Source organism: Vipera ursinii (assembly GCF_947247035.1).
Source record: "Vipera ursinii genome assembly, chromosome: 2".
Lineage (NCBI taxonomy): Eukaryota > Metazoa > Chordata > Lepidosauria > Squamata > Viperidae > Vipera > Vipera ursinii.
Genome location: NC_139513.1, coordinates 208,353,334 through 208,365,620, shown reverse-complemented (window position 1 = coordinate 208,365,620; position 12,287 = coordinate 208,353,334). Strand labels below are relative to the sequence as shown.

General features: G+C 40.9%; 1 protein-coding gene across 1 annotated transcript in view; it reads right to left on the bottom strand.

The window, feature by feature from the left end:
• The window catches only part of MUSK (muscle associated receptor tyrosine kinase), a gene marked incomplete at its 5' end in the record, with an annotated part of 46,646 nt that overhangs the window by 9,558 nt on the left and 24,801 nt on the right, over positions 1–12,287 (bottom strand). Inside the window, 5 exons of the mRNA XM_083351154.1 lie at positions 925–1,084; positions 1,991–2,079; positions 2,462–2,485; positions 3,742–3,917; positions 5,038–5,304. Of these exons, the coding sequence (XP_083207280.1) occupies positions 925–1,084; positions 1,991–2,079; positions 2,462–2,485; positions 3,742–3,917; positions 5,038–5,304 (716 nt within the window). The remainder of the gene's footprint in view (positions 1–924; positions 1,085–1,990; positions 2,080–2,461; positions 2,486–3,741; positions 3,918–5,037; positions 5,305–12,287) is intronic.

Here is a 12,287-nt window from a genome sequence, read left to right as displayed (position 1 = left end):
TGGATATAAATGTATTTTAGTTTAAGAGGGATGGGTCCCTCAAGTAACATAGTATTTTTTATGATATGAGAAATATAAAAATGTTGAGATGGTTTATATGAGGGAAATGTTTTAAATACTTAAGTATAATTGATCTTGAGAAAATCTCAATTGATAAGAATGTTCTGAATAGATTCAAAAGATTAGATGATGCGATTTATTAGATGGATTATTTAAAGATTAAACATTTGTTAGAATGTAGTTAAAAAGAATAGAAAAATTCTGGATATAAATGTATTTTAGCTTAACAGGGACATGTTTCTGAAGTACTATACTATTTCCTTCTTTGTTTTCTTCTCTTTTTCTTTTTCCTTTTTTAAGATATGAGAAACATAAAATTGTTGGGATGGCTTGTATGAGGAAAAAGACTTAAATACTTAAGTGTAATTAACGCTGAGAAAATCTTAACCGGTAAGAATGTTTTGAACACTGCAGGGAAAACAAATCTAAATAAGAACCTTGAAAACAGGATCTATGATGAGGTAATTAAGATGATCAATTAGAAAAGAAGCTTTATATTGATGTAGTTGTTAAATACTAGAAAAGTGTTTATATTCAATTGTTATCCTATCAAAATACTAAGAAATGTACTAATTTAAGTTTGGTAAAAGAGAATATTATTGTAAAAAGAGAAAATCAAAGAAAGCTACTATGTGGATTATGGAACTATAGAAATTAACTGTTATCGATTGTTTTTAAATGTAAACCCAGACAACATGCTCTTTACCAAATATTAGGGTGACTATGTTAAAAAAATCAATAAAATATATTTTAAAAAAATAAGTTTTGAAATAATCAGTTTGCAGCTTTTGGACTTAGATCCACTAGGTAAAATTCACACCAAACACTCCTTTTGACTGAAGAATATTTGTAATGGGATCTTACCATCTTCACACTGAGGTATGTGGCAATATTCCCACTGTATAGAAGGATCTTTTGTGTAACACCAGGGCCGTGCATTTTCACCCCCTGGATTACGACAATAATTGATTGCACTGAAGAGTTCTGGGAAAATCTCAGGTGTTTTTCTATGTGCATGAGGAACCTAGTGACGAGGGAGAAGACAGTAAATATTTTTCAAGTATTTTCTCAACTTTTTGGCACTTTTGAAGCAATCATAGCAGAACTTTGTAACGAACGAACACTCCAGGGGGGGAAGAGCTGATGAATCAGTACTAGGCTATATCTTCCCCATTTAAAAATATGAATGGAATGATCAACTTGTTTTCCGGCCATATGTTTTGCATATCCCACCATTTGTCTACTCTGCTGCCACATTGATTTGTTTACAAGAAAGTTCTGCAGGAAAGTATGAATATGAATTGATTTTTCTCCACTTTTCAAAACACATGACCACCTTTTTGATTTGTTTCCAGACTTATTTTTAGTAGAAAGAACCCCAGAACAAATCAGTGAGGGCTGCAGAAGAGAACCGTATTTTATTAGTCAGGAAGATCGGTCCATTTCCTTTTGCAACACAAAAAGAACAAAACCCGCAAGCATGCCAGCAATGTGTTTCTCATTTCAGAATAGAATAGAATAGAGCTGGAAGGGACCTTGGAGGTCTTCTAGTCCAGCCCCCTGCTCAAGCAGGAGGTCCTATACCATCTCAGTCAGATGATTGTCCAGTCTCTTTTTAAAAACTTCCAGCGATGGAGCGCCCATGATTTCTGGGGGGTAAGCTGTTCCGCTGGCTGATTTTTTTCTCACTGTCAGGAAGTTTCTCCTACAATTCAAACTGTGCTGTTCATCTCCCGACATAAATCTCTTTTTAATCTGCAAATAAACTTGAGGCAAACAAGCCCACATCTTTCTCCTCCTGTGCACAAAGGCTAATCTACTTCCTTGCCCAGAAATGATTTGATATCAGTGATTCCCAGAAGAAGATATATATATTCAAATCTACTTTACAGCAAAGCTTTCCTCCACCTTGAAAAAATCATTTTCTTACCTGTGCACTCCACTTCTGACATGGAATGCCAGAAACTGTGACATTCGCCGAACCTTCATATGTTGCCCCGTTCCCTTTGTAACAAGTTTCTGAAGAGAAACAAAATCGAACAGGATGGTCTAATAACAGTATAGAATACATTCCATTTAGTGGACAAACCATAATTTGCTCCGGCAATATTGAAAAAAATAAGGTTTTTTTTTCCCCAAGGGTTAAATGGGGAGACTGAATATGGTTCACTGGCGTCTTTTTGACAGATCAGGAATTCAGCAAGATAATATATGGGGCGGCTGTAACAGCTCTCTTAAAACCTCAGGCTCCTTCTCTTTTTTTTATAAGTCCAGTTAATTTAATTTAAATTTTTACTATTACAGTCATGAACCTTCTGCCCATCCTGCTAAATTGCCCAATGCTTTTTACAAAACCATATTTTTTTTAAAAAAAGTTCATATTCTAAAGAGAACTGCTTACTTGTTGTGCCTTCTTTTTTCAGATCTGAGGAAAGAGAAAAAATGTAATCAAGATCCTATATAGCAATCCCCGAGATAAAAGATTTGGTGCTGTGGTATTTAGTATGACATGATTAAAGGAACATTAAGTTACCAACCAATCATCATAGCTGTGCCTTTATCCCCAGCTAGATGATCCACCATTTGCAGATAAGTATAAATCATCATGGAAAGAACATTTTAACCCGACCTTTTTTCTGTGGGTGACATTGTTCTTCCAGAGCTAAGGGCAATTGATGACAGAGATCCTCAACGTTTTGATTAAAATGCATTCAGTGATATGTGAAGGTTGAACATTTGATAGGTGCCCAAGCTGCCAGATACTTGCCTCTACCTAAGAGCAAAACTCTTTTACTTCTTGCCTTGTTGTGTCCTTGACTATTCAGAGGCTAAATCAGAATCCCATTACCCATGACTATTTATTACATTTTGTATTATATACCCTGCCCTTGTAATCAATTGGGAAACAGATGGGAAGGGAAATTGGGCAGGACTCTGGGTCTGACAGCACTCGTGTAAAATACATAATTTTCATAATTGTGGAGCAAGGGGGGAGGTGTTTATTTTATTTATTTTTTTAAAAATAGTACGGCCATCCATCTTTGAACACAACTCTGAGAGGCTTCCAATCACAATTAAACTACTCAAAACAGAAAACTTGAAACTAAAAATCCAGCACAGGTAGTCTTTGATTTACAACCTCACTGAGCCCAAAATTTATGTTGCTAGGCGAGACAGTGGTTATGTGAGTTTTATCTCATTTTGTGACCTTTCGTCACATGGTTATTAAGTGAATCACCTAGTCGTTAAATTAGTAACAGGGTTGTTAAGCGAATTTTCCTTGTCTATTGACTTTGGTTTGTCAGAAGGTCGCGAAAGGTGATCTCGTGACCTTGGGATACTGCAACCGTCATAAATATGAGTCAGATGCCAAGCGTCTAAATTTCGATCATATGGCCATGGAGATGCTGCAATTGTTGTAAGTGTAAAAAATGGTCATAAGTTGTTTTTTTCAGTGCTGTTGTAACTTTGAACAGTCACTAAACAAACTGCTGTAAGTTGATGACCACCATCCCCAGGGTCTCCTCACTCTAGTCCCAGTGTCCGTGTGAAGAGTCAGCTCTTGATGGCTTTCTAGAAGGCTAAAAAGGGTGAGGGTCAGCCAGATTGCTGGGAGGAGGATGTTCCATAAGCATAAGGTAAGTTTTATTACACTGTCCTGCAATTTACTGAGGCACTTACCAAAATGTGGGATCCTGGTGCAGGTGGTGGGATCTTGGTGCATGCTGGGAAGTCTGTTACACTCTGGCAAAGTAAGCAACATCAGTGCCGGCTTATAAATACCTCTGCGGGCATTTTCTTCCATGGCAAGCCATTCCTTAAAGCAGTAGAGATCCTTTACAGCAAGGCAATGCTCTCTACATTGTTTATAAACAGTGGAATGCATAGTCAGCCATACAACCGCAATGGATTGTTATATAAACACACAACCACAGAATGGTGTAAATAAGATCAGCAAAGGCATATCGATTATGAATCTCTTTTAAACTAGTGGAGGATCTGTTTTGTACACTGAAATTAATTATCTTTTAAATCTTGTCCCGGACTCTGTTTTTGGTACTGCTATGCCACCTTTGGGCTTTGTTTTCTTCATTCATTTTGCATTACATGTATTAGCATATTTTGTCAACAGCAATGGCCGAACACCCATTCACAAAAAGCCAACTGCAGTTGTAAGATAAATAGAAAGCTATACTTCTTACTCTGCTAACAGGTGGTTGGCAGTCTCTGTGTACAGAGTTGCTAGGTGAAGGAAGAAACTTACTCCAGAAAATATCTGAGAAGGCTTAATGTTTTCAGAATGATCTGGGAATCTATACTCTTCCTTGATTCAAAAGTGGAAAACATTGCTGGTCAGATTCCAATAATTCCATGCAACCTCTTACCCCATGCTAAACAACTTTAAACTCAGAACATGTCCAAAGCATGTTTTCCAATGGCATGGGACAGAGGCCCTGAATGCATGCAAACATTTAACATAGCCTTTCTGATCAATGCCACGAAGGACCTAATGAGGAAAATGTGTATTAACTGTGAAATTATGGAATAAAATAACAAGAAAGGGAAGTTACATTGTGCATATTTCTTGTTTGTCTGGTTTTTTTTGTGGGGTTATCTAAGTGCCCCACTCTAAAAACAGAATGCCAAATTAAAAAGAATGTTTGCTTTGATCCGGCAGAGCAGAAGTTGCATTTTGTGCAAGAATTAGAAATACAATGCGTCTGACCTCTTTTTGCTGAGCCCCTCAATTTCAAATATTACATCAATTGATCCTAAAGTGCGCTCAGATCATTGCTTATATGAACATATTTATACTACAGTGCATAGAATAGTGGTGAAGTCAACCGCCATCGCATTCTCAAGAAAAGAAGCCTACTTGAGCCGCACAACTCAATTTCAGGCTGTGTAACAGAATGTCACATAATTTGTGGGATAAGCCAAGAACCCAAAGCAAAGTGTTTTGCTGATTTCTGTTACCTGCAAACAGGTTTCGGAGCAGGTCCAATCCTGGACGGGTTGCACTCCTGGAAGATGTAGTGACATAGCAGTGACTCAGCGGCTGGACGGCAGAACGGACTCATGGTTTTCAGCTCCGCCCAGGCTGTGCGAACAAGCAGTTCCTGAGTCTCCTCCGGATCTCCATAGGAGGTATTAAAGAAAACAAATGCATCCTTTGCCAACAAAGCCCTGCACACTTCTCCCCGGTATGAACTGCAGTAGCCCGCATCACCTTTGTAGAGTTTGCTGATGGGAGAAACACATGTAGGTAAGGATTTCCACGCAGGCTGGAACTGAGCAAAGGTGTACAGCCATTGAAGAAATAACAACAGCAATGCTGCAGGCTATGAGGTAGTCCTTGCTTAATTGCCCAGTTTAGCAACTGTTAAAAGTTAGAACAGTAACTTTATGGAAAGTAAAGTTTGTGACCAGCCTTCACACTGTCACAGTTTCCTTGAGGTCAGGTGATCAAGAGTCAGATGCTTCAAAGCCAATGGGTATTTAATAACTGTGGCAACATCCCACAGGCATGTGATCACCATTTGCACATTTCCTTGCCAACCTCTGAGAAGCAGAATCAATGGAGAAACCAGCGGTAAAATTGCAAGTTGCAGTCGCATGATGTCTCACTTAACAATCATATCATGTAATGACAGTTGCTAATTCCACTTGTGGCCAGTAGGTGAGAACTACCTGTACAATATACGTATGAGTGTTATGTCTAGTACAGGGGTATAGGCAACCTTGGCTCTTTTATGACTTGTGGACTTCAACTCTCAGAATTCCTGAGCCAGCATGGCTCAGCTTGGAAACCTCTCTCTTTCCCCTCAGCATGGCTGGCTCAGGAATTCTGGGAGTTGAAGTCCATGAGTCATAAAAGAGCCAAGGTTGCCTACCCCTGGTCTAGTAGTCCCCAACCATTGTGGCTTCATGGACTGGCAGCAGCAGCAGCGGGGGAGGGGGGAGGGGGGAGGGAGGGCTTCGTACATGCAACCTAGCTCCCGCACATGTGCAAATGAAGCTTCACACACTTGCCCACTGCTCGCGCGTCCCGGTTTCCAATGGGCTGCTGATCAATACTTGTCCACAGCCTGGGGTTTGGGGACCCCTGTAGTAGATCAGGCAAGATTTTCAAAATAATTGCAATCTTTCATAATCCTAAGAATTCTGGATCAAGTGAGAAGGCTAATGGTTTGTTTGTTTGTTTGTTTTAAAAAAACAGATGAAAAGAAAGAAAAAGCATATTTGATCTCTATTCCCTATCTTTGCAGCTGACATTCTTAATTGGAATAAGTTGAAGTCACCAGATTCTGATCAAGTACAGAATTTAGTTAAGAGATTCCTAAAAGTTCTCCCAGGTTTGTTGGAAAGAAAAAGCAAGCAAATATTTTGGAAGTTCACACTTTTGGAATGATTAATCCCAGCTGTTAAAATCAACACTCTTTTATCAGAAAGATTTAGGATAACTCCCAAGGTAATCTAATAGTCTCCCAATTTTCTCTAATAATCTATTCTCTTTCCAAATCAGAATGCTAAAACTAACAGGCACACATCCCAAGATCAGTCATATTTCTCTATTCCCTCCACACACATACCAGCTTTTCACCAAGACACCTGACAGAGAGTTGCTTGGACCCTCAAAAGCATTGTACTACTTTGTATAGCAAACTAGCTGTTTACTCATTTGTTCAAAATCTGCAATTTAGGAATTCAGAAAAAAAAGTCACAGATCTCTGCAAGTGGCATCCTTAAACTTTTGTATATTAGGAAGTAGATCTTATGGAAAATCTCTGTTCAGTAAGCTGAAAGTATGTGGGCTTTTCAATGCAATCAGGACTCTGGTGTGCCTGGCAGATGCTAAATATTTTCAACTCTATATGCACAGCTTCTTCCTTTGGGCCATTTGCCCAACAAATAAAAAATATCTGAAAATAGTAATTGAACACACATGTCGTTTAAATATGTCAGCCTAACCTAGCCTCCAGAACAGCGAAGTGCAGTTTTCCTTGCAGAGAGAGAGAGACAGAGACAGAGAGAGACAAAGAGACAGAGAGACTGACAATTTGTGTAGTGTTTAAGGCATCAGGCTAAAAACTGGGAGACTGTATTCTAATCCTGCCTCAGGCAAAAAGCAGTGGGTCTCTCTCAGGTCTATACTTGTAGTCCTTAACTTACAACAGTTCCTTTAATGTCCATTTAAAGTTACAATGGCACTGGAAAAAGTGACTTATGACCATTTTTCACAGTTACAACTTTTGCAGCATCCCCATGATCATGTGATCAAAATTCAGATGCCCAGCAACTGGTTCATACTTATGACCATTGCTGTGAGCCAAGGTACCCTTTTGCGACCTTCTGACAAGCCAAGTCAACAGGGAAGCCAGATTCACATAACAACTGGGTTACTAACTTATCAACTGCAGTGATTCACTTAACAACTGAGGCAGGAAAGGTCATAAAATGGGGCAAAACTCACTTAACAAATGTCTCACTTAACCACAGAAATCTTGGGCTCGATTGTGATCGCAAGTCGAGGACTACCTGTACTGCAATCATGGGAGCAATCTAGAGGCTCTGGGGCATTCATTTGCTCTACCTTGGTCAAGGCTTGTTCCTCAACAGGGTGCAATGTAGTAAATCTTAATGAAGCAGACCCCATATATGTTTTTCACATGACTTCTTCAATATGATTCCCTCTTCATGCTTGTAGATTCATTGATCACATGTCTTTCTTTGCATTCCTAATGGCATAAAAGTTGTATTGCAGCTGCCTGAAGTGACTTCAATCTTTTGTTAAATTCAATGTTGTTGTTTTTTAAAAAAAAAACCTGATCCTATGCAGTCAAATGTAAACAGCACTGAATACAATGATGCTTACTCCTGACGAATATTATAGTCATTCCATATAGACTTAATTATTAGCTTTATTTTGAGATTCTTTTGTTATAGATTTCCTACTTTTTTGGATTTCATAGCTTATACTCAGAAGATTAGTCAAAAGTCTTTCGCAGAGAATGGGTGCCTGAATTCTCGCACTGTTTGCAGTGCCTGCCTCCTGCTTCCCCCCAACTCCAGAGCCACACAGCCGCTGTCCCTGGAACAGAGATGGGGAGAGGAAGCTTTTGCATGCTTCCAGAGGTTGGATCCAGCCCTTGGAGGACAGCTCGAAGCTGCTGCCACCCGGAACAGAGCTTCTGGAGGTTGGACTCAGGCCTCGGAGGGGTCCTCCAAGCTGTTTGCACCTGGAACGGAGATTGGGGAGGGCTTCTGCATTCCTCTGGAGGTTGGAAGCTCCATTCCGGGTGGTAGCAGCTCACAGCAGTTCTCCAAGAGCTGGATCCAACCTCCAGAGGCATGCAGCAGCTCCCCCCCATCTCCGTTCCGGCGCAAATGGTTTGGAGGACCCCTTCGAGGGCTGGCTCCAACCTCTGGAAGCTATGTGCCGGGTGGCAGCAGCTTGGAAGACCCATCCAAGGCCTGGATCCAACCTCCAGAGGCATGCAGAAGGGCCCCCCATCTCTGTTCCGGGTGCAAACGGCTTGGAGGACCCATGCAAGGCCTGGATCCAGCCTCCGGAGGCATACAAAAGCCTCCCCTGGCCTACCACAATCCGGGGACAACATGGTCACTTTTTCCTCCAGTGTGGTGAGCTCCAGCAGGCTGAACGTGGCTGGGAGGGGCCTGGCCTTCTCCCTCAGTTGAAGGGTGAATGTTGCAGTGCCACTGAAGTCACTCGTAAGGGCGAACGACTGCCGTGTCGCTGCAATATTCGTAATTTTGGGACTTGCTCGTAAAGACTAGGGGGCACTGATCATGTAACTTTGAACGAGCATTGTGAATGCTCGTAACTCAGGGATTACCTGTAACAGAAATGCAGGATATATCATTTATGCCACTTGTTATCCACTCTTTTGTTCACTTACAAAAGCAATCTTAACGCAAACGAAAATCTCTACCTGTCACTTATGAGGATAATTAGAAACCCTCCTTAGATGCAGAGCATGAGGTAGCAAAAAAAAATCAAGATGGTGGCTACACCACCCTATTTTTATACTTGTTGCAAAAAGGGCGTCTTTGATTGCAAGGCCACAACTACCATCTTGACTGCTTTTTATACCCCTAGCCCCATGTATCTTGCTCAAGGATTGCAAATTTACTGAGTTCAGAATGGGGGACTGCCCATAGAAGCTAATCCATTTGACTCTGGAAAATCATGATTACCAATGTGATGTTAGACACAGATGGCAAACTAAGCCATTTCTGCCAATATTTCACTTTTATTTTATTTTTTAAAGCATCTATATAGCCACCTGTCTTCCAGACAACTCTGGGCGGCTTCCAATAAAATCATTTTTAAAAAACTGTAAAACGCACTCAATTAAAAGATAAAACATTTTAAAAAAATAAAAATGAAAACCTGGCGCCCATGCCTACAAATATATCATTTAATCCCTCAACTTTTGGGAGAAAAGCCAGGTCCTTAAGGCATTTATAATGTTAAGGACTGTTTTTTGTTCCACAGTTGCTTTACAGGCAAGTGCACAAAAATCATTAGCCTACAATGTCTCGTTTAATGCACTTGCACATCCGTCCTAATGGTAACCCTTCAGGGCAGAGATTTATTTATAGATGTATCCAGGGCTTTTTTTCTCATAGAACACTCAGAACGGAGTTCTGGCAACTTTTTTAGATGGAACCTTGTAGGGTAGGCAAGGCTGGTTATATGACATGTGTGAGTTCCGGCACCTTTTTCTTTTACAAAAAAAGCACTGGATGTATCAAAAATTATATGGCTGCCCCTCTCACACAAGTTGACTCTGACAGTACGCAATAAAACAAAGGCAATTCTTCCTCCAGCCACTCAGTTCCCTTCATATGAAACACATACAAGGACTGCTCAGCCACAACTGTTTTATGAAGCTTTACTCAAAGGTCACAGAGTTCAATTTATATCCGTTCTAAATATTTGAAAATGCCAGCTATCTGCGCCTTTGCAGAACCTTTCACGTTCACCAATCCTTCCGCCTGGAGGTAAACGAGTTGCCTGCTTTCGACAAGATGACTAGCATTTCCAAACACTCCATATTTACAGATGAACTCCAGCTGCAAGGAGGCCAGTCAGCTTTCTCCGTTTTAGAATCCTTTCTCAGCGTTGCAACTTATTTGCGTCTTTGGTTCTACCACTTTTTTGCCTACCAACTGGACTGGATGGCTTTTCCCTCAGCTCACGTTTGAAGGAAAGGAAGTGATTAATGATGACTGTAACTTGATCGCCATGCAGCAACCCTGCGGATATAGCCGGGCAAGCCAGGAGTCCTATTTCTTCCTGTGCTCAAGTCTTTTCCACTCTGATTTTATGAATGATGTACAGAGATGTTGCCAGTAGTTTTATAAGCTCCACTCCTAGCCTTCATTGTTTCAAAGACAGGCTTCTGAATGAAGGGAACTAGCAGGGCTTGCAACAACACGTAGTAGGAGGACGTCTTCAACCCTTAAAAACAAGGCTCCTGTTCAGAATTCAGAATTCCCATTTGCCAGCCAAATCTCTGGGGATACTATAAGCAGCCTGTTCATTGTCTGCATCCGCAGTTTCTTACAGTTTTCCTCTAAGTGGGTCCTTAAGATTATTGAATAAACTCAGGCCTCATTAGTCTAGTGCTTCCTTTGAGTAGGAGCAGGCCCTGGGTTTAATGTCCTTGAATTTTGCCTATCTGACTATTTGTCTAGTCAGCTAATACTTTAGTCTTGTTTTTAGGGCCAGCCTAATTCATTTAAAGGCACTTTGCTATCAGAGAAGTATCTTTTGGTCAAAATATCAGACTAATGGTATATAGGCATTACACATTTAAGAGTTGTTAGCAGATGCCTACTAGACAGCTGTCCTCTGTAAGTATATATTGTTATATGTTAATGGTATCCCTTTAGGGGGTGGACTTTATTATTTTATGTGGACTGGTTGTGGATTTTTTTCTTCTTTTTACAACCTTGTAACCCCTTTTTATCGGGGTGGAGCTGAGCATTTATAGTGTTGGGGGGTATCAAAATTGGAGGAATGGTGGACCGAATGGGGCGATGCAAGCCCTTTTTGAAAGTTATGCAACGTCATTGCCAGCAAAAGGCAAAAGGCATCACTATTCTTTCTACCACCTTGCTGATTTTGGCCCCCTCCTGCAGACATCCCCGGCCTGAGCTTTTCTCAGCACAGAGAGTGGGGTAGATTCTGGGCTACTGCTCATTTTCCCTTCTGACCCAGTCCTATAGAGAAGGCGAGTTTTGCCTTCCCGACTGTCTCTCAGGAAACCAGCTTCATGTCTTCCACACCTGAAAAGTTATGGAATCCTTGTTGAGAACAGTGAAAATATAGCTTCACCTCTGGTCTCACAGGCCAGAAGGCGAGCAGATGGGCCAGTCCCTTTTTTATCCCTTTCCCTTGAATAGAGGGGATGTGAGAATGATGTGCTATCTTTCTCAATCTCCTTATTTATTTATGAGATGTGAAAAGCAGATTTAGGCTTTGCTTTAAATAAATACAGTGACGTGGTGGCTCAACAGGGATGTGGTGGCTCAGTGGGTTAGGATGCTGAGCTTGTCAATCAGATGGTCGGCAGTTTTGTGGGTCAAATCCTGAGTGCCGTGTAACAGAGTGAGCGCCTGTTACTCGTCCCAGCTTCTGCCAACCTAGCAGTTCGAAAGCATGTAAAAATGCAAGTAGAAAAATAAGGACCACTGCGGTGGGAAGGTAACAGCGTTCCATGTGCCTTTGGCATCTAGTCATGCCGGCCACATGACCACGGAGACGTCCTCGGACGAGCACTGGCTCCTCGGCTTTGAAACGGAGATGAGCACCGGCCCCTAGCGTTGGAAACGACTAGCACGCATGTGCGGGGGAACCTTTACCTTTACCTTTTACCTTAAATAAATGAAGAAAAAGCATTATGAAATCAAGTCTGAATTTACATTGTCCCACTGCAGGTTTGACTGCGACCAGTTGATTTTCTGCTTGTTCTTATCAGCCTTTATATGACATGGGGAAATGGCTCTTTTGATGCCACCTTGGGAGATTTGAATAGCATTTTTTAGTTACCAATAGATATCCAAATTTAAACCAATTTAATTTAAACCAAATTTAAATCAAAAGACTCCCTTCAATAACAAGAAAAAGAAAAATATTGATCTGAAAGCTTGCCTTTGTTACCTAGCCAGATGGGGTTCATAACATATTACTTTCA